Source organism: Chelon labrosus (genome assembly GCF_963514085.1).
Source record: "Chelon labrosus genome assembly, chromosome: 9".
NCBI lineage: Eukaryota > Metazoa > Chordata > Actinopteri > Mugiliformes > Mugilidae > Chelon > Chelon labrosus.
The window spans coordinates 16,510,777-16,538,332 of NC_140359.1; the positions used below are offsets into that span (position 1 = coordinate 16,510,777).

A 27,556-nucleotide genomic window follows, 5' to 3' on the forward strand; every position below is an offset into this window, starting at 1 on the left:
TTCTGCAGAAAGCATAGTTGAAAGAGAATAAAATATAAAATGATAACTCATACACCATTAGCAAGGAAAGTTGCCAAACCTGTTTAAACACCAAACAAAAGCCAGATTTTTCTCCTCCGTACACACACAGTTTAAAGCGTAACCCGCCACATTTATATCAGAACTACCTTCAGGACGTAGATATAGCGACACACAATACCACATCAAAGGAAATCACCGCATAGGCGACATTTCATAAAGGAAATTTCCACCTGTTGTCTGGCCGGAAAGACGCGCTCCGTGACAGGGACGCGCACGTCAAGGCGCGGCGTATCACCACGTGACCGGCAAAGGTGGCTTTTGGTTGGCAGCGTCGACCAACGGCGCGGTGGGTCACGTGACAGCATCTGCTGCTGCTGGCTGAGCGAAGCGTGTTGGCAGGTAAAAGAAAAGACTATATATTTGTTGTGTTGATGGTGTTTATAAGCTGTTTTAACACTTCGCTCATCTTGTCGTATATTTTTCAAGTAGTTTTAAAACATCCGGCGAGCGGATTCAGAACCCCACGTCGTCCTTTTCGGTGGTTAGCTAACAAACTAACTCGCTAGCTAGCTAGCTAGCTAGCCAGTGTTGGTAGCGTACTGTTAGTGCTGCATTGTATGCACACGGGCCGTTCACATGCCGGGCAGTTAGCATGCTGCTGATATCTGTCGTCTCTTAATGGGCCACGCGTATTTCGACGTCTTAATCCACCGCATCGAGTTCTTAAACGCTGAGTATGGGACACTGGCCGTTGTAAATGTTAATAAAAACACGCGTCACTTTTCGTTTCGTTTCAGTTGTTAGCCTGCTGCTAACGCTAGCTAGGTTTGCTACTTTGTGATTAGCGTTAGCTTTTCCTTCGGTCGACTCTACACAAAGGGTTTCGACATCGAACTTGTCACATTTGTTTATTTATTTTTTGTTCCTCCTTCAGTGGGGCTTTGTGGAGCTCGGGTTAACTAATCGCATATTTACGCCACTAATCTCTTTAAAGCAGAAAAAGGGGCATTTTTAACCGTAGGAAGCCTTTGTGAGTCGCACACGGAACAAAGAGGAGCGGTTAGCCAGGCTATAGCTATCGCGAGCTAGTTGACCTAACGTGAACATTAGCCAGTGTGGCTTGTATTTCCGTCGAGCGTCTCGTAAAAACATTCAGCCAAATAAAATTACGGTTCAGATATCACTCACGTCAAGTACAATAGAAACACGTCGATAACAGAAGTTACATAATACGTGTAACGCTAACAGTGCGTTGCTATGTAACGTCAACGTTTTTCTAACGTTCCTTTGGCGTTAGTGCGTCCACAGCCGTTGGGTCTCAAAGAATACCACGCTGACATATTCGCAGTTGATCACCGGCACTCATTTTTTTTAGAGTACTCCCACTTAATGTATGGGATATAACTCAACTTAAGCTATTTTTATACTTTAGATTTCCGTCGTTCAGCCTGCCATGAAGCACATGCAGTTTAATCGTTACTTATCGCCTTTAATCAAATGTCAGTTTCTGTAGTTCTCACACATTGTTGAAAAAAAAAAAAGGTGTTCAAACTACAAATAACTGTTTGCTATTGCATACTGATGGTGTTTATGTGTGGGGAAACTGAAAGAGGGGAGGGTTGTAATTTGACACCCGGACAGTCCCCTCTTGGCTAGCTATATTTAACTAGGGGATGTGGGGGGGCGACAGATGGACGTTATAGTCTTACATGGTATACTTGACAACAGTGCGTCTGCTTATATTCAGGTTACTGTATTGCAGTGTATTTTGGTAAGCAAATATTACCATGATCTGTCATACCATCTCACTTTGCTTCTCTCTCTCTCTCTCTCTGTCTCATTCTTGCTCTCCAGATTTTTCTATTTTGTACATACATTGTTTTGTATATACTGTATATGATGACTTCAGTGGTCAGCAATCAACCCCGGGGGACTCGGGACAGACCGCTGCCCACTACCACACAAACAACACAACCACAGAAACAGATACAGGTGGGTTTTTATCATCACCAAGATAATGCCTTCCTCAATCAAAACATAGTTATTTTTAGTATAGCAAAAGATCTGGTAGTTTGGAAGGCAATCCCTTCTTGGCGGTCTTGATTTAACATTGGCGATGTGACATTGGTCGCATTGACACTGAAGATGAAAATATGCAGAGAATGTAAAATTTTCCCACCTATCAAGAATTTCTAGATTGTGCTGTAGTGCCTTTCACTGGTGTAAACGAAGGAACCAAGTAGCTTGTTGTCTGTGGCATTGTTTTAATACAAAAATGAGGCAACACAACATAATGTTGCTGTCATCTTGTGTCCTTTGTGTCTTACCAAGTCGTCCTTTTTTTTTTTAAACCAGGCCACAGCAGAACAGATTCGTTTAGCCCAGGTGATCTACGACAAAAGTGATGCTGACTTTGAGGATAAGGTCAAACAGGTAATGTGTTAAAAGTCACCATCTAGAGATCACCGGCATGTTTTCCTGGAAATTAATACGGGATCCTTCATCGTGTCACATGATGTTCTGACTTATCGCTTTCTTCTTCCCTTTGGCACACTTGCAGTTGATTGAGGTAACTGGAAAGACCCAAGATGAGTGCATGGTAGCCCTCCATGACTGCAACGAAGATGTAAACAGAGCCATCAATTTCCTGCTGGAGAGCACCTCTGACACAGTAAGAGTGTTTTCACATGTGGGGCATTTTTAGTTTTGACCAAAAGACCAAAACACAATCAGATATACCGTTTTTTTTTACCACAGAAATATAAGTGCAGTTTGTACTCCCAACTTAACTTTTATTAACCCCTTGCAGACCTCCTGGGAGACTGTGGGAAAGAAACGTAGCCTTGGAAAAGAAGGACCCTCTGAGATAAAGGAGAGCAGGGAGAAGAAAGGAGGAGAGAGGGAGGCCAGTCGTGGACGTGGGGGATCCAACAGGAGGGGCAGAGGCATCAGCCGAGGGCGTGAAGGTAAGAAAAGACTTGAAGAGCCTGGATTTTATATGTATATCTATCGGTTGGCATATAGAAGTTATTTTTAGCATTTGGGGACCAGTTGAGTATCTCTGAGTTTTAATTTGTCTATTTTTTCCCCCCCGTTCCTTTGTTTCTTAATTCTAGGTCGGCTAGAAGAGAATGGGTTTGAAGTGGCTCCTGGAGAGAGAGGGGGAGACCGTGGACGTGGACGGGGGCGGGGCAGAGGTATACATTCGAAAAACACATCTTTAAATTGAATTAAATAATTGAAATGCAAACTTGCACTATGTGAAGATAATGGGAGGGGGGGGATACTGTTTTTAGTTGGATTTTTCTGTGTCATTGCCAGGCTTTGGTTGAGCAGCTGGCAACATATTCATTTTCACTTGCCATTAAGATATTTGCAACTCTAAACATATGTAGAATGCACTCAGCCCTAGCAGCTGCTTGAATTTGCATTTGGTTGGGGAAGTTGTTGTTATTTGTGAAAAGGAGTAAAGTTTGTCGTCTTTATTTTTAATAAGTAGCGAAAGAATGGTAGTCATAACATGATTCCAGAGAAATGCAGTGGCAAGGTTTTCTTTAATTGGAGAAATGTGCGTTTAGGATTTACTGCCTGTTAATGTGTCAAAAAGCTTCAGTTCTGTGGTCAAGAACATATCTTTTGGGCTGTTTAGACATAAAATGCAATGCTTGTGACTTCCTTTGTCTCCTTTTTGAATGTATTCCCAGCACATATTTGTGTGGCGTCTTATGTCATTACCTTCTTAGTAAATGTATTACTGATTTGGTGCTGTGATGTAGTTTGATACACTAAATGAGTTGAGGCTGCATGATACTCATCAGCTGTGGTCATCTGTTTTTTTTTTTTGTATCTCCAGGGGCAGGAGGTCGTGGCAGAGGAAGAGCAGCTGCTGGTAACAGATTCTCTACGCAGGGAATGGGGTAAGAACATGTGCCATGTGTAAATCTTAATGCTGAAATGAAATGAGGAGGTAGTGATGGTGATTACAAGCACATATCTTAAAAACAAATATGTGGAATAACTAAATTTCTGAACCTCCTTATTGAAAATTTTAGACATACCATTGTTCTGTTATGACTAGCAACAGCCAATCCAATGTTATATATAGTGGCTCACCTTCCCTACATGTCTATCACTCTTTTGTAATGTCCCTTTTTCCCACTCTACTTCTTTCAGCACCTTCAATCCTGCTGACTACACCGCTAACTCTGGAGCTCGCCAGGAGACGTGGGAAGGGGACGGTAACGAACCTGCCGAGAGAACTGGTAAGGACAATGTCCTTACCAGTTCCTTATATGAAATTACCTGACTCTTAGCTTAAGTGTATGTGTATAGTCTCGTTAGCAGTGTCTGTTCTCCCATTTCTGACTTGGTACTCACAGAAGCAATATTTACACAAAATGGGAACATAAATGTACACGAGTATATGTAAAAACACTGCAAAGCTAACTTGACTGCTATGTTTTTTTTAGGAAATTGGGGAGGCAATATGGAAGACTGGGCTTCAGAAGACTGGAATGAGGATGTAAGTTGGCTCTTTTTAATGATCTGAGAAGAGTTTGCAATTATTCATTATGAAGGCCTAGACAAAGTTTGCTTTAAATAAGCATTGACTTGCCTAATTGTCTAGTGTTTATCAGTGTTAACTTGCTAAATACTGATTTCATGTGAGTTAATTGTGATTAATGTTCAATATAGGACATATTTCCGGTATTAATCTGGTGGATGACAGTATTTTCCCTCTTTTTACACAGTTGTCTGAGACCAAAGTATTCACTGCTTCTTCTGCTCCAACAAATCATGTCACACCCGGACACAGGTAAGCTATCCCGCTCAAAAGTTCCAGTAAACCCAAAACACTTCATCAAACAGGAGTCGTTTAGGAGAATTTATTTGATTTAATCCATGCCACTACACTACTGTTTTCCCCCCGTTATTCATTCTTTCATTCATTCATTATTTTGTTCTTCCTATTATCTTCTGTCTTTCATTAGTGTCGATTTGGGAAGCCTACTGCCGAAGACAGGAGTGGCTGCTATGGACTCTGACTTGGGGGTGATAGTCGATGGCCCCTCAGCAGAGGATTTGGGCCCAAGCTTGGTGTTTACCAATTCCCACCACAATGGACGCACTGCAACACACAGCTATGCGCATGCCACAGCCAACAGCTATGCTCATGCTGCCTCTGCTAGTACCACCTACGCACACGCTGCACTGGTATATACACACAAGAACCAGCATTTACAATTACATGTTTCTCATGCCAACACAATGTTACATACATGGTGTCATCATATTGAGTTCTTCTTTTGCTTCTCTTGTCCTCTCAGTCTTCAGTCCTAGGTTCTGGTTTTGGGTCCCTGAACACACCTAAGCAAACGGCTACCCCTGACATTCGTACATCAGAGCAACTCAACGGCCCTCGGCTTGGCCAGAGAGCCAGTCAGATGTTAGCCACGACTACCAACAGTAGTGTTTCCAAAGACGCTGGGCAACCTCCAATGCAAAGTCCTGCTCCTGCCCCCTCTCCCTCTGCAGAAATCAAGGCTCAGAGAATGGAGAATGGCCCTGTCACTGCCCAGCACTGTACGTTTAACCCTAAGTAGAAAAAGAAAATCAATGTTGAAATGTAAGATGACTATAGACTATTAAATTCTAATTCCCCATTTCCTTCAGTGGAAATAAAGCTTCAGCCAGAGCCATCAGCGGTGCTCAGCCAGCTGGCCCAGAGGCAGCAACAGTCCTCCATCCTTTCCACCACAGAGCCTCCGGGCCTCTCTCAGTCACATGCTCCACAGGTCCCCACACCGCCAGGTAAGACTACAGAACAATGTCATATTGTGCCATAAACGGTGTGAAAGTCTGTGTAGCATTTTCAGAGCTGATTATATTCAATTCAATTCAATTTTATTTATATAGCATCAATAACAATACAAATCGTCTCAAGACGCTTTACAAAAACCCGGCCTGAAACCCCCAGAGCAAGCCTGGAAAAACTCCCTTTTAACAGGAAGAAACCTTGAGCAGAACCCAGCTCATATGGAGGGACCCATCTGCCTAAGGCCAGCCGGGTACAGACAGAAGAATTATATGTAATTGTTAGATTAGCAGCAGCAGATGGTACCATAGGATTCTCTGAAATGTTTTAAAGGGATAGTTCACCCTAGAATGATATTTCGCTCATTATCTACTCACCCTCATGTTGACTAAGGGCTGGAAGAAGTTTCAGAGTCCTCCGTCCCTTCTCTGAGTTACAGGGGGTCTTGGTGTAGCAGTGCATTTCAATGCAACGGTTGTAAAGGGACACCAGAGCTCTTCGTAAAAAAACACACACAAAAAAACATCCAAATACCTCCATGATGCTCGTATGTAATGTCCGTCTTGTGCTGAAGCCCCAAATTGCGTAATTGTCCCGAAAAAAATTAAATAAGTCCACATTCCAAGCATGTTTGTAGCATTAGCTCCGAGTGTTGTTGTCCCGGCTCTTCCGCTGCCAGCGCGCATGCGCAAGGTTCGCACTGAGACTCGCTTCCTTGTTTACCCCGGCGAAGGACTAGAAGCAGCCCGTAATAGCCTGCCTTGCACCGGGACAACACTTTTTCGTGCAATTTTAGCCATGGCTGAAGATTTTGATGTCGAGGACGAGCTGCATTTCTTTGCTGAGCCGTATTTGTACGAGCCAGAATGGACAGAGGAGGAACTCAGGCAACAGGACGAAGCTGCAGCTACGGCTGCTGCTGCGGCTGCCATGGCTGCCACAGGTGAACCAGACTCACAGCCAGCTGAATACAGAAGCCGAGCACGGGAAACCTGGTGGTGTACTTGTACTAAATGCAAGCCAATGCCAACAGACGAGGAAAGTCTGTGTTGCGCTGACTGGGAACTTGCGATACCTACACTTGAGAATCTGAACATCTCCTCAGAACATCTTCTCAGTGCGAACCTTGCGCATGCGCGCTGGCAGCGGAAGAGCCGGGACAACAACACTCGGAGCTAATGCTACAAACATGCTTGGAATGTGGACTTATTTAATTTTTTTCGGGACAATTACGCAATTTGGGGCTTCAGCACAAGACGGACATTACATACGAGCATCATGGAGGTATTTGGATGTTTTTTTGTGTGTGTTTTTTTACGAAGAGCTCTGGTGTCCCTTTACAACCGTTGCATTGAAATGCACTGCTACACCAAGACCCCCTGTAACTCAGAGAAGGGACGGAGGACTCTGAAACTTCTTCCAGCCCTTAGTCAACATGAGGGTGAGTAGATAATGAGCGAAATATCATTCTAGGGTGAACTATCCCTTTAAGAACAACAACAGAATAAATAGGATCACATGTGAGTTGTGCTGCCTTGTTTTCCTAGTGTAGACACTTGTGCAAAGAAGATCCCTTTACATTGTAGTTACGGCGCCTACTCTCGAACAGAAATGGGTTGTGCCAAGTATTTGTCCTGTCAAGTCTTAGCACTATCACCATCTTCGTAATCCGTTCCAGTAACTGTTACGACCCCAGGGCTTGATGTTTAACAAAATTGTGAAATTGCCACTCTTTGTTCTAATTCAGGTCATGAGTCCTCTGTCCCTCCAGTAAGAGATGGAGCCTCTCCGGGAGTGAAGCTGCCCGGCCTGGATCCTCCGATTACAGAGCCCCCTCAACGGCAGCTAAAGACACAGCGGCGCAAAGCACCTCCTCCCTCAAAGGTAAGCTGTTCTGTTCTCTGGCCTTTTATGAGTTTTTTTTTTTTTTAATTACCTCCTTGCAGAAATAAGACAAGACTTGTAGTACTTGCAGGGCGAGGTGGAAATTGAAAGTAAAAGTGTATCTGTCTTGAATGATTGCTACCTGTGGCTGCTTGCAAGCAAGTTATGACTGTTTTATACTGTAAGATGTTTAATTAGCAGTTTGTTTATATTCCACTGACATGTGTTTTAGCAACTTGGTTTAGAGTATTTAAGAATTTCACACTTTATTAAAAATGTATTTGATATACTGGACAGTTGTTACAAAATTCCTTCATTGTCTACGTCAGATTCCGTCGTCAGCAGTGGAGATGCCGGGCTCGGCGGATATACCTGGTCTGAATGTTCAGTTTGGAGCTCTTGACTTCGGGTCTGAGGCTGCTAGTGGAACAGTAGACATGGCACAGGCTGAGTCGGCCAGAGAACGCACCGCGACTCAAGTCCCAGGAGCCATGTCTGTTCCGACTGCTGTTCCCACACAGCAGCCACAGAGCAGCCTGTTCTCCAAGCCAGGACCTGTGAGGTATGTGTGTGTCAGTGACGTGTTTTCAATCTGTGTGCGAGGTGTCAGTTTGTTTATGTGAGGAACCGTCAGCGTAATATCTGCCCAATAACAGTTAAATGAGAAAATCACTGTGTGTCTGAAGAACTTTTAGTTCCAAGCAGAGATTCCACCAGAATTATTTCTTGCCAGTCAGGTGTTTAGAATGAATTTTTCCAGTAAAATAATCTCACATTTCAATAAGTCGATTACAAACAGAAATATAATGTGCACGTGGTTGACGAAAGAATGACGACGATATTTAATGAACAGTAATGTTTAAGAAAAATGACTGAGCTAAGCCTCAACATTACCGTCTAAAGCCTCTGCTATTACACAGACAAAGGAAAAAGGTTAGGCCTTCAACACTATTATTAGACATCAATGCCTCTCTGCACAATGCTTGGACTTGATCTTGAGTAATGCAATATATTCTCATTATGTGTATCTTATGTCCCCCCCTCTCCCCGTCTCTTGGTCCTGTGAACAGTGAACACATGAGCAGCATACCCACCTTACCGTCAGCCGTGTCGGATTCCAACTTCCCTTCACCATCTTTGGGTTTACCAAGTGCCACACCTTCGCCCTCCCTTGGTCTTCCCAGTGCAGGTGCTCCACCTTCTTCTGCAGCCCCTACCACAGCCAACCGTGTGGAGAGCAGTGGCTCAAGGTCCCTGCCATCTCATCTTGGCTTCTCTCAGAGCAAAGACATCCCATCAGCTGCTGGTGGACCTCTGACGGTGAGCATAAAATTTATTCTCTCTCTGAATGTTCAGTAATGCATGACTGTCATTTCCTGGAAGTTGTGTCTGACAAAAACTTAGTCTGTGTCCACTTCTGCTTCTCATAGAATGGCTACGGTGGCATGAAGATGCAAAGCACACAGGACAGTAAGTACTTTTAGCATTTTCTGTTCCCATGAACTGCACTGCAATGGCAAAGTCTAATAAAATGAATATTGATTGCTGAATGCATCTAGTAGGATGTGGATAGAAGCCTCTCAGTGAAAGTTGATGAGGTTTAAGGCCAGAGTATAGTCAACCCATCTTTACATTATGATAATTCTCTTTCATTCTTGTATTTCTAATGGAAATATTGTTTTATTATATACGTATTATTGTAACACAGAAACATACGACTTTGCACTAAATTAATCTCATTTGTTTTCTTTTTAAATCAGCTACACCATCGCCCAGAACAGTCAAAACGGAGTCTCCCGTTATGACGAGCGACAGTGGTCCCGGCCACCACATCCCTTCACCTGCAGTTACACCATCTCATACAACACCAGTCCCCTCCCTCAACAGGTATGGGATGGTTCAGACACACTGTGATATTTTGAGAGCACCGTGCCTCTGCCGGGAGATAATGATGGTTACAAGCACATATCCTAATCCTGTAATGTGGAAATATTTCACACTGAATCTCACACTTTCCTGATCATGCTTCCTATTTAAAGTGCTTTGTGGCATCATTACATTTAAACAGTCACTTTTGTATCTTTGCAGTCATGTGAGCAGTTCTCACTCGTCTGGATCAGCTCTCACCACAAGCTCCTCCCTGACGGTGAGTATACACGCAGGTGCAAGATTCTGAGCGTTCTTTTGTTATTTTTCAGAATACTTGGTTTATTTGGTTTTGTAACTGGGTATGCTAAAGCAGGACTGTCTTTTGACAAAGCCCTGATGCTACCGGTTGGTTTCTAACGCACTTTCTCTGTTTTACTCCTTTTCCGAATAGTTAAGTAATGATGAGAGCAACAGCGGCAACCTTCATGCCTTTTCATCATCGTCATCCAGCCAAGTCGTTAATCCCAGTCCTTCAATTCCTCCAGTTATCAGTAGCTCAACTATCAATGGTCTGCATCCAGCTGGAGCACCAGGACTAACTCCTAATGGCACAAACGCCACACTCTCAGCTGCAGGCAGCCGCACAGCACCCCTGCTCACCACCACCTCTGGTACGTTCATAACCACCACGGAAGGCATTTGCTCTTAAAACACAATCTTTACAACTTCCATTGACCAATCGGGCTGTTTTAGCTCGGCTCGTCATCGTATATTAAGTCTTAAGTTTTAAAATACCCCTTATGTTCCTCCTCTTCCCCCAGGTAAAGCTCCTCCCAACTTGGCCCAAGGAGTTCCTCCTCTCCTGGCCAACCAGTACATTATGGGCCCTGGTGGCTTGCTCCCTGCTTACCCGGTAAAAATATGCTTTCTTTATCATTGTGTATTAATTAGTCTCATGAGTTTTTAAAGCCAAAGATAGAACTAGAACTGCTAAAAATAGGTGTGGTGTCTCATGTACACTGTAGTAAGATTAAACATATCTACAAAATAAATCAGACAGCCCTGCAGTTTTCATGAGTGGATACATTGAACAATTATGTGAGAAAATGTACTCATTATTCTTTAGAGCTTTTCAGTGTTGATGATGATTGTGTTTTAGTAGGTTCTGATTAAACATGACTTCTATGGAACGCACTGAGACACTGATAAAAGCTTAGTAGAAGCTACATTAAAATAGGTTTGGCTCAAAGGAAAATGGGTTTGCAGACTTCAGCATTAACCTAAATCTCAGTCTTTATTTCAACAGCAGATCTATGGATACGAGGACTTGCAGATGCTACAGTCGCGGCTTCCTTTGGTGAGTGATGTGTATATTACTTTCATGTTACTTCATTCTTATATTTTCAGTTCATCATTGTCTTACAGTTGTTTCCCTTTCACATTCTTGCTTTAACTTAAAAGTTCATTTAACATTTCATATAATATCCTAGCTTAATGCACAACTTTTTTTTAATACATTTCTAAAATATGTATTTATGAAAAAGTAACAAAGTTGTCCTTGCAATTTTTCTCTTACAGGACTACTACGGTGTAACATTCCCTGGTACTACTGCTCCCATGCCTGGAAGAGATGCCTTGGCCAATAATCCATATTCTGGTAAGTCAGTTTTGATGAATTGAAGCAGATATCTCGGTTCATGTTCCTAGAACAAAGTTGCAAAGATTTATTGTTTTTCTACTTAGATTTTGCCTTTCTTACTTTTGGTTTCTGTCCAGGTGAGGCGACTAAGTTTGGCAGGAATGACTCTTCGTCTCCAGCTCCCCCAACAAGCCTGTCTGCAGCTGGTGTGCAGTCACAGCCCCAGCAAACACCACAGACAGGAACACAAGGCCAGGGACAGGGTCAGAGCCAGGGTCAGCAGACGCAGAACCAGGCCTTCCTGAACCCCCCTCTCCCTCCTGGCTATGGATACACTGGTAAGAAAAAGGCAAAACTGTTGAATGATGATGTTGACTTCCACTTAACTCATCAGTATGCTTAGTGTTTACACCTAGTGCAAAGTACAGCCCTGAACATGTTTAGAGTGGAGTAATTCAGGAAAAAAATACTTTTCCTATAAATGGAAGGTGATTTTTCTTCCATAACTGGTAAAGCACACTAAACTGTATTAATTAATACCATATCTTCTTGCTTCACAGGTCTGCCATACTACGCTGGCATGCCTGGGGTTCCCTCAGCCTTCCAGTACGGCCCTGTGTTTGTGCCTCCTGCTTCAGCCAAGCAGCCAACAATGGGCCTGGCCAACCCCTCCAATCAGTACCACCAACAGCATCAGCCCAATTACGGACAGCATGCATATGGCACAGGTAGAACCAGGACGAAACAAGGCGCTGATTGATTTTGTGTTTGAAAAGGTTAACACTGCATGTTTTCTTAGAGTCAGATGCCTCATCAACACTTTTACGAGTATTGTAAAGACAAACTTTACCTAGACCATAGCTGATATTGGGTGAAAGGGAAGGAAGGCAAAACACAAATCTCCTCCAACCTTTTATACATGTACACAAATTCTGCATGTGTGTGTGGAGTTGGGCCGGTGTGTTTTTTGCTTTTGCTGCATGCATAGCTCAAACCCCCCGCTGAAGCTGGACACAGCTCATTATAGACACAGCTGCCATTTTAGTCAGGTTACCTTACTGCCTCTCTCTCCCCTGCCCCCTTCTCTCTTCTCTTTTCTATCTTCTTCCTTTTCTTCACAAAATCTCTTCTTCATCTGCTTTGTCTTCCTACTCTCTCCCTCTCTTCTGCTCATTCTGCTCTCTCTCCTCCTCTGTACTCTCCCTCATCCTCCTTCAGCCTTTGATGACCTGTCTCAAGCCCACGGTGGGGAATACAGTAAGGCAGGGTACGGAGGCTCTGCCCAATCTCAGGCCAAGTCAGCAGGCAGCGGCCCAGGGAAAGGTACATACACTACACATGTGCACTCTCTAACAACACACAAAGTCAGAGGGGATTGCCCAGTGGGGAAAATCGAGTATACTCACTAAAGCAGTCTGCGTCAAGAGTGTTCTGGAGAAAGGTGTGTATATGCACGTGTGTGATTGCACATAGTTGGGTATAAAGCAAAGGGTGGTGTAGAAAAGTGAGAAACATGCCTCTGCACCTCCTCATTTAATATGCTTCTTCCTACTGGCTGCCCCCCATCCTACTAACGGTGAAAACACATATTCTGTCTTTAAAACTCACTCATCATCAGTGGCTAATTTGTTCTCCCATTTTAACCTCTTGATGTTCATGTCCTTTCTTTCTTCTTTCAATATTTTTCTGTCCTTCCCCCCTCACTTTCTTCTCTCAGCACCAGGATTGTCTGGATCAGGTTCAAGTGGTGGAGTACCTGAGATGGGAGCTTCAATCTACAGCAAAACACAGGTGTGTGTGACATGTTTATGTCTGTGCTATATTGAGGCTCAATGTTTCTTCTTGTGGGATGATCGTAGTCTTGAGTTAGGAAATCAAAATGTCTAAACATATACATATCGGCTTAATTACTCGTTAACTTTTTAAATGACAATTAAATATTTGCAGTGGCAGTGTGTCTACTAAATATGATCTCCTGGGTCTTCTCTCCTCAGTCATTCGACAAACAGGGCTTCCACACGGGGACACCACCTCCCTTTAGCCTGCCCTCAGCACTGGGAGGAACGGGGCCCCTGAACCCTGGGGGTGCACCTGGCTATGCCCCTGCTCCGTTCCTGCACATCCTGCCTCCACACCAACAGCCCCACTCCCAGCTGATGCATCATCATCTCACACAGGACGGACAGGTAAACTGAAGTTGCTACGTGGATGTCACATCCTTTCTACTCGGGGTCGCACTAATTTGCATCATCATTGTAAATTTGGGTCTTTATCGATGACTTACACCATAACTTCAACATGGTGATGATTACATTTTATTATATTATGCCTTCGAATGGCAACCCAACTTTGTGAGCACTATATATCAGGAATGACTTAATGGGATTTCTTCAAAACTTCACTTTGCATCATGAATTAGTTGATCTGAATTTGGTCTTCTAAGCTCAAAGTCATTGACTATGATGAGTTGATAATCAAAGGTCAGATTCATTGTGAAAAATATTTGTTTTATGAGATTCACAGACCGAGACGGTGTCTGTCTAATTGGATGGAAAGGATGAAAAGAATAAATAAGATAGAAATTATACAGATCCTTTAAGTACTTGATTTTAAGCATGTATAAACTGAGAGGAGTTTATTTCTTTACAGGGTGGTCCTGGTCAGCGCAGTCAGTCCAGCGGCATGCAGCAAAAAACCCAAGGCAGCAAGTCCAGCTACGGCAGCTCCCCATACTGGGCAAACTGAGGAATGCATCCCATTGCCCCCCCCCCCCCCCCCCCCCCCCCCCAAAAGGCTGTGTGTGCGCGTGTGTAAAGCTAAAACAAAAAAGCAAATGGAAAGACACACTACCCTCACAATGAGCAACCTTGGGCCCCGTTGCCTTGCTCCCCCCCCCACCTCCACAAGTCCTCATAAGTCTTTTGGGTTCTCTCTTCCCCCCTTTTCAAAATTGGTTGTACATGTAAGATATTTATGTATGTATTTATATATATAAATATATATATACTGTATATGTAATAGTAGAACATGAAATGTGGTTGCTGCATTTTATTTTTGAAGGACTTTTTGTTTACTTTTTTCAAAACTGCAGGAAACGATGTTACATTAAGACAGAATGAAATGATGGTGAGAAAGGTGAAGAGACATGATCACAAACTTGGAAGAAATCAGAAAAAGGAAAAAGAGAGCTAAAGCACTGATTGCATATGAGGACATTTAAGATGGGGGTGGGGTTTATAATGACTAACTGCATCTGTCTCCTCCTTTTTTTTTTTCTCCTTTTTTTTCTTTTTATATATGACTTCCTGAATGACCAGGCTCATCCCCCCCCTTAATCTTCATTTTGTAGCTTCCCGGCTTTCCCTTCCCACCTCTCATCGCATCTTCTGGAGGGCTGCCTCGTCTCCCTGTCAACATTTACCCCTTTTAACGACAGACCTGCCTATCTAAATTTTTATATTTTAATTTAATTTTAACCCTCATTTCTCTCGAAATAAAGTTCTGAGCAGTTGGAAGTCTTGATATGTCGGAGTGCTTTTGTTGTGTCCATGTGTACCAGTCAATTTACATAGGAGACATGAGTATCAAATAGTTTTGATTGTTTGTTTTGAATGTTCAATGGGAAATTGAATTAATACAGAATTAAATGTTGGAGGTTATGTTTCTCACCTTGGCAGAGCGTGCCTGTGTTGAAACATTAGTTTTCACGTGCAAACATTGCTTGGTATGCATTATGTTACGTCAATCATTGCTGATCAGATAGCACGAAATAATAAAGTAATTTCGGGTTAAAGGATGTATATTTGTAAAGTAAATGGTTTGCCAGCGTGTGCAGCAGCTACATCTGCTGTGAAATAGTTGGATTGAGTGTCTTTGTTGCTTCTCCTTGAAATTTTAGATGTACAAAATAAAACAACTTATTTTGTTTCAAAATAAGAGTAAATTCCCCGACACTGAAATTAACATTTTCTGTAACTGTGCTGGCTTACCTCTGTTCACTGCAATAGTCTTTTAAGCCAGTTGACCATATGGTGGCCCAGCTTGAGCACAGGTGGCTCCATCACAAGACCGCCTCAATCTCCCATGAAATACAGATTCTGTGATTAAATTGATCAAAACTCATACAAAATACTATAATTGTAGCAGTATAGAGTGATATAGTAGTTTGTGAATATGTTAAATAACATTTTATTTCAAATATGAAAATATAATACATTTATTTTGAGGAGGAAGCACAAGATGGTTAAATGAATTGGGTCAGACATGTTTAACTATGATGTCACTCTGTTTTGGGTGTAAAAGCCCATTTACCATTTTGAAAGAAGCAGTGCTGCAGGTGGGAGGGGACGTAGATGGAAAACAAGTGTTCAGACATTTCCGAGACCAAAACTGTATCTGTATTGTACCTTGTATTTTGAAACATAGCTTTGTATAAATTGTAAATTTAAGACATTACAAGCATTCCCAACAATACCAATGTATAACATGTGATTTATCTCAAGGGAGTTTGAGCGAAAGATCTGTTAGTGTTTCCAATCATAGTATAGGAAAATAAAGACAAAATAATGTAAATAAGAAGATCCTAACAATAGTGTAGTGGGCCTGAATGTGTCTCATTTGTAATGTCATCAGTAGCCACCAGGTGGCAATATATGACTACAGCTCATGAGGTTATTGATTAGGCCCTTACTGTAACCTGGACTTTTTTCACACATTGATGTGGACACTGATCTAATTCATAGTTCTTATTTGGGACACAATAAGATTGAACAAATAAAAGTAAGCACTGGCTATTAAACTCTAAACTGAAGGACAATCTTAATGAAATCCACTCAAACAAGTTTGCGTTGACCTCTGTGTGAGATAATGACAATTTATATTCAAACTGTCTTCTCACATTATTTGGAATTTGAATAATCCTAATAACTCTCTGCATTGCTTATGGATTGGGGGGGGGGGGGTAAATTGGCTATAGAGTGCCCTCCCTTTTCCGTTTGTCTCCGCTCACTGAGAGAGTGTGTGAACCTCCAGAAGAGCCTATATAACCCTGGAATGTGGTTGACAAAGGAGAGAGTGAAGAGAAGAGGAGAAGGATGGTTATGGGAGGGTGGGATGCAAGAACAGAGAGGACAGAAAGTCGGTGAGTGGCAGGTGCTATTGTGGCCTAAGTGCAGGAGCCTACGGCAACAAGGTCAAAGGTCAAAGTGAAGTTGAAAGGCCAACCGTGACTCCCTGGAAGCCCACCCAGTGAGAGCTACAGATATGGTGGGCCAAAGAGAGTGATGGGTTCTAGGAAATAACAGAAGGGTACAGCAAGGTACACGAAAGAAAGAAAGAAAGGTCCACAATTCACTGCAAATACGAGATGTAGACAAAACAGCAGAACATCTGGAAAGGAAAGAAAACAGGAAGACAACGTTATAAAGGAAACATGGAGAGAAGCAGTGGTAGAGGGGTAATCGCACCAAGCGTTTCAAGAGAAGCTCACGTGTTTGATAACACACCTGTCTTGATGGGATAAGAAAACCATGTGGGACGTGTCGGTCTTGGTACTGAATTAATAAATTAGCTGCGTCCTTGCTGAATAAATCTACTTGGCCACAGTTCTCCACTGGGGCCCTCCATTGTAACGTATCATGGAGGTTGTGTGGAGTTTTTCCCAAGTTGTGTTTGGCCTAAACACACAATTCACCGTGTTATTTCATTGAAGAAGCACAGGAATGCACACAGGAATGCCCCTCAGAGTGTTTGTTGTCACTCGTGACCGCTCCGCTCTCAGATGTTGACAAAGACATTTTGTTGGGGTTCACTCGGTTCACTCCCTGGACAAACTCTGGGAGCTGTGAAGCTGTCACACGGGATATCACAACAGTTGAGACCTGAAAGGAAATTGGGGGCCCCGGTGCTCAAGGCGGCCTCGTGACCTGTGTACTTGATTTGATACTCAAATAAAATTTCTGCCGTGTTTCATCTCCTATCCTGTTTTTCTCTTTAAATTACAAACCCTTCCATCCGGTTGAATAGAGACCGATCACTGGGTGTTTTTTTTTTCTCCCCCCTTTACTCCCTTTCATCTCCATCTGGGGGACCATGAGATGTTCCTGTCCCCCCGCTTGTTGTGAGATGTGACAGCGCGGTCCATTCAACAAGAAATTGGCTGCAATTAGTGCAATTATGCTGATTTTCACTTGTGTCCCATGCAGAACAGAGTTTTCGCTGTGCGCAGAGACATCCCCGGGAAATTGCTGCAAAACAAAAACCCATCAATCAACAAAGGCCTTGAATGAAAGGCTCAACTGCAGATAATACCAGGCACATTCCATAATGACAGCGTTTAGTCAGCTGTGACCTGCGTTGCGATGGGGGGCATGACATCTAGAGCCTCACTGATTAATGGGAAATACGCAGAAAAGCCAGGACGAAGGGCAAAATGTCTGACTGGCAGTGGTTGGCGCATGAGCCAGACATACAGTTAAACTATCTGTGACAGTATGACGGCGTTAAACAGATCTGATAACACGATAATTTCATTTAAGCTATATAAATGTACCATTTCTTGTTTTTTTTCTGGATATAGGCTACGAATATTTTTTACGTCTATGGCTGTTTTGTATTGGATGATGACTGAGGTGGAAGTCATAGTTTGCTCAACTTTTACGTTGGTGTCTCTGTGTCAATATTGGTCAGGAGACTGACAAAGCTTGCATTCAACAGCAGTTTTCAAGGTGTTGGGAGGCGGGGTGCTGCATCCAAAATGTAATGCATCCACTTGTTAACTGGTGGACGTTTTGGGGTGAAACAAAAAAAAAAACAACCCACCGCCGTTCCTGGAGGACCTAGTTTGTCTATTTTAAAATGTGGTACACAAGCAAATCTGAAAGTATGTCAGTCGCTGAAAAGGTTGTTGGTTGAAATTGTTGATGGTCAGAAAACACAACTGTCATTTAACTAAATGCATTTCTTTTTCTTTAAAGTGTAGCTTGTCACATGTATGGGTATCCGGTCGTCCCACCATGTTCGACAAATTGTGATTTCATTTGTATTTAATTGTACTTGATCAGACATAAGATTATGACCACTTTCCGAATATTGTGTGGGTCTCCCTGTGCCTCCAAAACAATTGGGGCTCATCAGAGAATGGACATGGACCTTCTGAGGGTCTTTGGGTCCTATGGGTTGAGTGGAGGGGCCTCTGTGGATCAGGCTTGTTCCAGTGCATCCCACAGATACTTGATCAATTTGGCATCTAGTGAATCTAGAGGCCAGGTCGTCATGTTCTTTGATTTTTTTACTAAACCGTTTTGTGTGTGTGTCTGTATCAGGCTGCATCCTGCTGGGGATGGTTGCTGGTTTTAATGTTGTGGCTGATCGGCGTATATGAACCACAGATCCTCATTGTTTTAGGTTTCTGTGCTTTTGTAGGTTCAGCTAGAGTTTTGACAAAATAATGAGTGATTCGAAATATTGTACAACTAGGATAACATCCAGCCAACCTTGAAGTAAATGATTTTTAATTTCCCGTGGGTCCTCTTGGAAGAATCCCATCTCTCTGGCCCCCGAGATGCTCTCTGGCCCCTCGTTTGACCCCTCCCTTGGCTGTGTCTGGAGGACAGGCGGTCAGCGTTGAATCCAAGCAGAGTGCCTTTAAGACCCAGCGGAGCTCGGCAGGGAAACCCCGCGGCTTTAGTTGTTTCTACTCTCCAGAGTGTCAGCTAGTTATTTGTGGGGAGGCGCTATAGCCATTTCGCCACATGAAAGCCCGATGAGCTGAACGACCAACATCCGAGTTGCTCGTGGAGAGGAGAAATCAGCTTTGAGGAGCTCCGCGCGCACACACGCGTACACGAACTTGCGCGCAAAGACGCACGGAGCACACTTCCTCCTCGCCCGCCGTGAAAAGAGAGAGAGGACACACGAAGCGCAAACTTCCAACTCTCCCATGTGGGAAGCAGAGGCTTGAAGACAAGGTGTATTTTTTTCCTCTTCGGGGCTCCGTTCCTCCCCCCTCTCTCCTTCTCTTTCTCTCTGTCTCGGTGTTTTTGCCCTGATATTTGTGTTTCTATGAGAGCCTTGCTCGGCGACAGGAGAAGTTTGGTTGTTTTTGCCTGGTCGGCTGAGGAGGAGGAGGAGGAGAAGAGTCCGGTTTAAAGTTGGGGAAGATGGTCCTCAACGGCGCTTGGAGAAGAAGCTTGCTATGCGTCCTGGCGCTCATTCTCGGCTTTGCGTCCCCGCCGTGCAAAGCTCGGATTTACACCAACCACTGGGCAGTCAGGATAGCCGGGGGACCCGAAGTGGCTGAGCGGATAGCGGAAAAATATGGCTATAGGAACATGGGACAGGTAGGTCGCCTATTGCTTCCAGTCAGAGTTGCCTCTTATTTGTGTGTCTTTGTGTTTTCGTCAACTCTTAAAAGTGGGACAAACCTTTGCGATTCTGTATCTCTTTGGGGTCAAAGGTCTAAAACCCAAACCTGCCCCACGAACCCTTTCTCAACTCCCTCTGTAGATCTTTGACTCTCAAGACAAGCAGTGAGAAGCTGCGGTGAACAAAGAAAGAAGAGCAGGATGGCACAACAGGTGCCTCCTCACTGCGTTTCCAGTGGGGCTTCAGAGTCAGAGAGCTCCCTGTTGAGCCTCTCAGCCAATAGTGAGCTGGATGGTTCTGACAGCAACGACACAGCTGGTGATTATTTATTTATTTATTTATTTATTTTTGGTGAATGATCTTGGAAGTGACATCTAAAAGTCCACAGTCAAACAGACAGTGTTCACTTTGACAATGTTTGCTGTAACTGCATGAGCTCATGGACGTTGTTCCTTCATCAGTTACTGCATCTCTGTCGTGAAGATTTGACTCACAAGACCTCCCTGAGCGGATGACCTTCTGCATTAAGTTTTTAGCCGGAAAAACACAGCAATGTTTCTTTAACCTTATTTGGAAGAAAGTGAGGATGTTGGTTTTGCTCTTCCCTCCTTGTGTTTCAAGGATTTTCCTCTGGTCAGCGGCAGCAAACCGGGCCACGGAGCTCAGCTTGGGTTTAATTCTTTTTGAAGGTGCTACCATATAGTTGACACTTTGTTTGAATGGATTTGTTGAGTAATGCCGAACGGGAAAACGAAATGAAGTAAAGATCCAGTCTTTTTATAGCTTGTATTTTTTTTCGAGCATATCCGTGCTTCCGCAGCCCGGGGCCCTTCAATATTTATTGGATCTGACATTTCAGGCTAAAACAAAGAGGTCGTAGCTTATTGTCTAAAACAACTTCCAACTTTACCTCCATAAAACTACATACACACAGAGGGATTAAACACTGGTTGAGGAGGAGGAGGAGGAGGTGTTTATCTGGTCACTTGGACTTTTGTTTTGACAAAGTTTAAAGAGCAGTCGTGTGTTCTTTACATACTAAAGAACCACGCTGCACAAATATAGACCCCACACATACTAAAATGCGACCGAAATACATGCAAGCCTGCACTTGCCAGTACTCGACGGGAAGACAGCAAGAAACAGAGGGGGGCATTCTGACAGGTTGTTGTGGGGTAGCCTAGTCAACAGCTATTGAGCCCCCCCTCCCCTTCCCTCTCCACCTTATCCAGCCTGCCCACCCACTATACTCCCCAGAGAGCAAGCCTTAATGGCCTCGTTTATCCCCTCTCTTTGACGGGAACTAATGTGTGGAGTCCTCTCCCCCCCCCTTTTCCATACCGCCCCCCCATAGGAATTCCCCTGTGGAGTGCAGTGTCGCCCCCAACCCCCACCATTCGCCCTAATTTCCATCTCAATATGGAACGTTCATTGGACTTTGACACCTCATAGACAAGAGTTTTACTTCACTTCCTGGTTTTGGGGTCAGCTGAAAGCCGCTCCCATGGGACCGATAACAGCACACTCTGGTTGCCTAATGTGAACTCTGACATCCCCGTCATCTCAGCCCCCTCCTTCTCATGCCACTAATGTATATGGAGGGGACTTAAAGCGGCTGCTTGTCGTGTGATGATGCTGAAGGTACTCGTGACTTTAAAGTTAATTAAACTCGCTGTGAGATTGGAGCGTTCATCATAAACGATTCTGGCACATGACTGCTAAATGAGAAGAGGTTTTTAAGTTGTGAAGGGAAGCAAAGCAGTTAAAGAGCGAAAAAGGGGGGATGGGTAGAAAAAAATGTGGCAGAGGGACAATATGGTCTTCTTGACAGGGTTGGAAAGAGGAGAACAGACAAAGATAACCACACACTGGGAGATGGAAGAAGGAGGGAGTGAAAGAAGGGACGATAGATGGACGGATGGATGAAAAGAGTTGGCATGGAGTGAGAGAGCACCTCGTTGGGGAATTCTGGGTAATCCTCTTAACCATGGAGCCCCCTTCCCAGACTAAGACACTGGCCCAAATTGAGTCTAAATCAGCTGACAAGGCCCCAGACGTGGATATCTGCTCAAATTGGTGATTTGAAGGGACGGAGGAGGACTTGGAGCTGTTGAGAGCCACGGACGAGAGAGGGAGGGTCATAATCTGAAGCCAGACATGGACAGGAGGTGGTTGCATCAATAGCAATTCCTGAGATTATTTCTCCAGTTTGCGCTGATGCTTGCTGAAGGCGTCAGTCCAGCAGCGTGTTGTTGCTGGAGAGTTCGCTGTGCAAAAAGTACAGTAGAGTAATGTTTCCACAAATGCCTCACTCAAAGTGTCTGAGCCATTCATCCAGTGTGTGATGATGGCCCATAAAATAATCCGTTATTTAGTTTCATACACTGTTGGTTTAGCTTGGGTCAATTTTAAATTCTTTTTCTTGGCCAGCTGGTGTATTAGTTACGTGGATGAGACTTTGTTGCTGGGTGACATGGCTGAACATTGAACCGAACAAAAATAAATAAATCCATCTGGTCACTTTTGCATGCAAAAGGCTGCAGCCTTTAAACTTGTACTGTGTTCGTGATCTCTCATCTTGTGCGACTTCTGTTTTTGCTGTATTGTTTAATGTGGACAGAAAGCGCTAGTCTTTACCACACTCTGGAAAAAAAAAAGTTTGTAGAAATAGTTTGGAGCTTTGATTCATCTATGATTGCTCCTATGGGGAAACAACGTACAGTAAGTGAAGCCACACATTATAAATCACTCATGTTCCTGTGGTTTTACTTCTCGGTTAAGTTGCAACATAATTCCCAGAAACCAAAGGTTATGCTGATGTTGTGATTCACTATATAGGTATGGAATCAGGATAACACTTTCCCTTGTGACCATGATATCATAACTACGGTACCAATTCGAACCATATTTGTACACGAGATATGGCGAGGGAGAAAAAAGACTGAGAGGATTGAAGTGAGATTTTCTACAACCCGAAGAAGTGTTAAAGCTCTAAAGGTTGTGGATGTGAATTTATTGGCACTTCCTTGTTTCTTATTTTACCGGTTGGAGAATTTGCGCATGCACACGAGCTGAAAGCTGATCCAACGGCCTCTGTGGCAGTGGATCCCGGCCATGGATCAGTGATGCACCACAGGACCCTTGGCAGCCATGACAGTTTGATCATCTGAGGGGATTGTGTGGTCTTTATTAATTATTAAAACTAATCACTGTCCAGCAGCTTGCCTTCTGTCTGTCATTGTCTGCCTGTGGATCCTCTGTCCTGTCGCTGTCACTCAGAGTCTTTGTCTGTGTGTGTGTTTGCGTGTATAATTGTCTGACTTTCAGTCTGCTTCTGTGTTTTTGTGCCTCTTTGTCTATTTTTGTTTGACTTGATCTTTTAGTCTCTGTCCCATTTTCAAAAATGGGCAAAGTGGTGATGTTAGAGAGGGGTTGAGGTGGGCGGGTTGATGATGAGGCAAAAATCTAATGAACTGAGATGGCACCAATCCACTTCGCATGTAAACATTCCCATCCTAGGGTAGAGTTGTCATGTATGATAATATGAGCTGCAGAAAGTTTATTTCTGTTGTTGAGATGGACATTTTGAGATTGGGGATCGCTTTTGGAGCCATCCTCAGGTGACCATTTGGGGATCTGAAGCCAGCACTTCCGTGTCAGGGTCCTGTTTGAGTTTGCCATTCATCTATTAAACTCTTATGCTGTGTGGGGAAAAGGTTTATTTTAGATGCTTAAGATTCTTATACATCACTTAATACCATTAGGGAGGGAACTGCTGCGTCCCAAAGTCACTCTGCAGCATGACATCAAACGTGTGACCATAAAATAATAAAGATTTATCTTCAGTTACATGAAGGACAAAGAGTTCTGAAACAGATGGCGTGGTCTGCACAGAGCCCTGATCTCGAGGTCATGGATTTAGTCTGGGATCCGTTAAGAGATGGAGGACTTTGAGACAGACTAAAACCGCTGTAGCAAGTTCTCAAAAATGCCCAGAACAACCTCCCTAGCAACTTATACATTGAACAGCTGTATTAAAAAAAAACATCTCCACTAGAAACTTGATCCAGTTAGACTTATTGGCACATTGTTGTTTGTTATAAATATCCTGTTAAGTCTGCGTATGTGTTTTGCAGATTGGGGATCTCAAAGACCACTATCACTTCTTCCATAGCCGGACTATCAAGAGGTCGACTTTGTCCAGCCGTGGTCGCCATAGTTTCATCTCCATGGAGCCCAAGGTAAGGCTGTAGTGCTGTTGAATGAATTGTAGGTCGAGATTCAATGTAATTTCTTGCTTTTAAATGAGACTAAATCTAAACTCAAGGTCCATAATTCCTGGATTCCCCTAATTCCTGGATGCTTGGTATTTAACCGTGGATAAAGTTGGAGATGCCTTAGATGTCATTCCCTGACTATGGTGATATCACGTGATCAAATCGCCATTCTTCAAATGCCATCTTATGAAAATCGTGAGTGTCTGTTGAGAAGTGGACCTTGAGTTAAGATGGTTTCATCAAACCCGTGTACCAGACGGTGCATTTTATTAAATGCACAGATTAATCAGCTAGAAAAAGACCTGCGTATTTAAAGGAAACTATTTCTGGCAACGTATAGAGATGTGGCTGACTGATATTATTTAATCAAGACAGTACTCATTGTACATTCATTGTGATCCAATCAATGCCGTGTACCACCCACAGGCATGGACAGTGTGTGGAATATGCTTTACACACCAGTTCAGTTGACTCTGCTTTGCTGCCGTTGTTCTTGCAGACGAGGCCTGCACACAAATGGGTTATTGCAGGGGCACAGTGTTCATGAGGACAGGATCTGCTACATTGCAGGAAAATCCCAGGCTTCCTGTCATCTCGTGATGCACTGTTCCCAGATAGCTGAATAATGATAAATGAGGCTTATTCTGCTACTTTTGTGATCCACAAACCCAGCAGTTTTAGGTTTGATAGACAGGTTTTGCTGAAGGTAAAGCCTATAAAGGCCACAATAGGGACATGTTGTACAAAACAAACAACACACTGTTGAATTTAAAGTTTTTCTTCTGGGTTGCACTTGAGCCACGCTCACTTTCAAATGAACACTGATCGTCACTGGTCGCCGAGTGTAATAGAAAACAGAATTCAGTCACAAAATATAGACGTTAAACATTTATTTTCAACCCATTCAAAGTCCATAAGCCAACTCAAAGGGCAAAGGGATGTCCCCGAAGAAATCCAGGGAAATCCTAGATACTTCTTTCTGAGTATACGGCTCACTGTAAAGCTGTTTTCCTGAAAGAAAAGTTTTCAGTAAGCCTGCGTTCGTAACCTTGGCAGCTGATTCCCTGATACTACACTGCTATTTGGCAGGTTCACTTAATGTTAACCTGAGCTAACAGACAAGTGTTTCACAATTGAACTTTTCACCAGTGGGCAAAACTGCCGCCATGAACCAAAACAGCTTTCAGCATATGCAGTGTCGCTTAAAGTTTTTTATGTCCTTCAGAATTTTCTACATTTCTGCATAAAAATGGCTCAAAACACCAGTGGATTTTAGTGCAAGTCTTGAAAGTGGGCAAAGAAAACCCAAATAAAACAGAAATATTTATTTATTCAAGAAAATCAATCATTTCTGCATATCTTTGAGTTGCCAAAGTATGTGAACCCTTTATTTTGGTTTCTGGTGTGATCCCTTTTTGCAGCAAAAACTGCAACTAAACGTTTCCGGTAACTGCTGATCAGTCGTCTGCAGCGGCCGGGAGGAGTTTTAGCCTCTTCCTCAGTACAGAAACATTTCAGATCTGGGATGTGGGTGGATTTAACCATTCTTTTGTAAAACGACTTGTGCGCTTGGGCTCGTTGTCTGTCCTTTAAGATTCAGCTCATGCACACATGCCCTGACATTTTCTGTTAGAATTTCTGGTACAATTCAGAATACAATCCATGCAGACCCAAACAAGAACATTGCCACCCCTGTTTCGTGGACGAGATGAGGTTCTGATGCTGGAGTACAATGTTTTTTTTGTTTTTTTTTTTCCATCTCCAAACATGAGCCTTTTATTTAAATCAGACTATTCTACTTTGGTCTCATCCGCCCTCAAAACATTTTCCCAGAAGTCTTCTAGCTTTTCCACATGATTTTTAGCAAACTGCAGATGGATGGATGGCTTTGTCCTGGCCACACTGTCATGCACTCCATGGTTGTCCATTGTTCTTCAAATGGTGGATTCATGAACATTAAGATAAGATAAGATAGGACTTTATTCATCCCCTTGGGGAAATTAGTCAGTGTGAGAGAGGCCTTTAGTTTCTTAGGGCGTATTCACACCAGGAAGGTCCGTTATTTCACTTGCTTTGGTCCGGACCAATTTCTTTTTTTTTTTTTTTTTTTTTAGTGCGGTTCGCTTTCACACTGTGATTAATTGCAACCGGACCAGAATTTATAAACAAAAACACATGTGCTAAGGTCGTTCAGCCATTGGCTGGTAAACGTATAGGCGGGGTAAAGAAGGAAGCCAAATGTCCCACGTAAATAGGCTACAATGGAGACTTTGCGTACTGTAGGTCTACTTGTTATTATGCTAGCAATATGGTTTATAAACTGAGCGCTGGAATCCCCTCTCTCTCATTTGTTTACTAAAAATCTTATATACTTCTGCATTTTTATGTGTTTTCTCCAGCATTTGAGATATCTGGACATCTGCCCAGACATCTAGGAGGCAGCGTGTCTCCTCAGAGCTCGGTTAAGCCACGGCTCATCTCTACCTAACCTACCTGCGTTTGTTTGCTGTGTCTCTCTCTGTTGTGTGTGTCACTGGGCTATCCTACATTTCCCATAACTAGTGCAGTGCCCGTCGGAAGTATGTATTCCTATAGTGCGAGCTGAAGAAGATTTTTCAGTTGTGACCATTGTCGTGACCCATGTCTCCTCCCCACAAAGACACCTGCCCAGTTTCAAATCAGCGTGCCACAGACAGACAGACAGACACAAACTCACCAAATAAGTTAAAAGAAATTCTTGATTTATAGATAGATGATCAAATCACTCATGTTTTGTCTGTAAACTGTAAAATAACGTTGAGTCTCCGTTGCCATGGTTACCATCTAGCGTTTGAGCCAGCGCAATAATTTAGAACTGTCATCAGGCAACTGGAAATATTAGAGCGGAGAAAACCTATTTTACCGATATATTTTACATTTCTTATCCAAACAACGTCAAACTTAGCAGCGCACATCTTCGTGCCCGTAGCGAGACACCTGCCCAGTTTCAAATCAATCGGGCCAACGGTTCGCGACATATGCGTGCCACAGACAGACAGACACACAGACGCTTCTTGATAGATGCGCGAAAACTACGGGAGCTCGTCAAATCCAAAAAGGTAGATTTTTGCAACTTGGGTCGGATCGAGGTCGGGCTGCTTTCACACCATAAAGGAACCGCACCAGGGTTCGGTAGGAACCGCTCCGAGACCACCTCCTCAGCTGGGTCTCGGTCCGCTTGTTTGGTCCGCACCAGAGTTCGATTGTATTCACACCAGTCAAAAAGGTCCGAACCAAGCAAGGAAACGAACTTGAGTTCGTTTTAATCGAACTAAACAGGGCAGGTGTGAATACACCCTTAGAGATCACTCTGGGTTTTAAGTGATCTTTGTTGGTTGACCACTCCTGTGGAGGGTAATAGTCACATTAAAGCTCATCCTCTTGTAATCCTACAAGTTCGCTTACTTTTGCACCTTACCAGTATGTAATATTGTCTCAAACAAACAAATACACAGGTATAATCTTTCTGCTGAAAAAAAACGCCACGGTATACTAGGGACCCAAGTCAGAGTATACGCTAAGGATCTATGTAGTACAAGGTCTGGGCATGTTTCTTCCTCACTAAAGTTAAGCCTTTCCGTTAAATTTTTTAATTTGCGGTATACAGCTGTGTTTAATTTTACATTTTACAATCACGTTGCTACTTCT

At 43.3% G+C, this 27,556-nt stretch overlaps 2 protein-coding genes across 6 annotated transcripts in view; both read left to right on the top strand.

The window, feature by feature from the left end:
* Positions 1 to 370: 370 nt before the first annotated feature.
* LOC311493301 (ubiquitin-associated protein 2-like) lies at positions 371 to 14,739 on the top strand. Of its 4 annotated transcripts, none has more exons than XM_084551885.1 (29): positions 371 to 420; positions 1,876 to 2,013; positions 2,377 to 2,454; positions 2,582 to 2,692; positions 2,831 to 2,987; positions 3,138 to 3,218; positions 3,875 to 3,938; positions 4,195 to 4,283; positions 4,491 to 4,543; positions 4,773 to 4,837; positions 5,013 to 5,235; positions 5,349 to 5,604; positions 5,695 to 5,832; positions 7,584 to 7,720; positions 8,050 to 8,282; positions 8,791 to 9,040; positions 9,151 to 9,190; positions 9,481 to 9,607; positions 9,809 to 9,866; positions 10,041 to 10,260; positions 10,411 to 10,502; positions 10,881 to 10,946; positions 11,168 to 11,246; positions 11,366 to 11,566; positions 11,789 to 11,956; positions 12,447 to 12,551; positions 12,946 to 13,019; positions 13,223 to 13,414; positions 13,878 to 14,739. In XM_084551885.1, exons 2-29 carry the CDS (start codon positions 1,918 to 1,920, stop codon positions 13,971 to 13,973), a joined length of 3,549 nt encoding a protein of 1,182 aa, XP_084408011.1. In that variant the 5' UTR covers positions 371 to 420; positions 1,876 to 1,917; the 3' UTR covers positions 13,974 to 14,739. The 4 variants fall into 4 exon arrangements, with proteins under 4 accessions (XP_084408011.1, XP_084408012.1, XP_084408013.1 ...); XM_084551886.1 differs by having other exon boundaries at positions 10,896 to 10,946; XM_084551887.1 differs by having other exon boundaries at positions 4,195 to 4,259.
* Positions 14,740 to 18,939: 4,200 nt separating this feature from the next.
* The window catches only part of pcsk5b (proprotein convertase subtilisin/kexin type 5b), a 50,783-nt gene continuing 42,166 nt past the window's right edge, over positions 18,940 to 27,556 (top strand). For both annotated transcript variants that reach the window (XM_084551678.1, XM_084551679.1), the window contains exons 1-2: positions 18,940 to 19,567; positions 23,729 to 23,833. In XM_084551678.1, coding sequence (XP_084407804.1) covers positions 19,388 to 19,567; positions 23,729 to 23,833 — 285 coding nt within the window. In that variant the 5' untranslated portion in view covers positions 18,940 to 19,387. The remainder of the gene's footprint in view (positions 19,568 to 23,728; positions 23,834 to 27,556) is intronic.

Coding starts and splice junctions, on each gene's coding strand:
- LOC311493301 (XM_084551885.1), top strand. CDS start 1,918: ATGATGACTTCAGTGGTCAGCAATCAACCCCGGGGGACTCGGGACAGA. Junction 10,947..11,167: donor TACAGTCGCGGCTTCCTTTG/GTGAGTGATGTG, acceptor TTTCTCTTACAG/GACTACTACGGTGTAACATT. Junction 11,247..11,365: donor GGCCAATAATCCATATTCTG/GTAAGTCAGTTT, acceptor GTTTCTGTCCAG/GTGAGGCGACTAAGTTTGGC.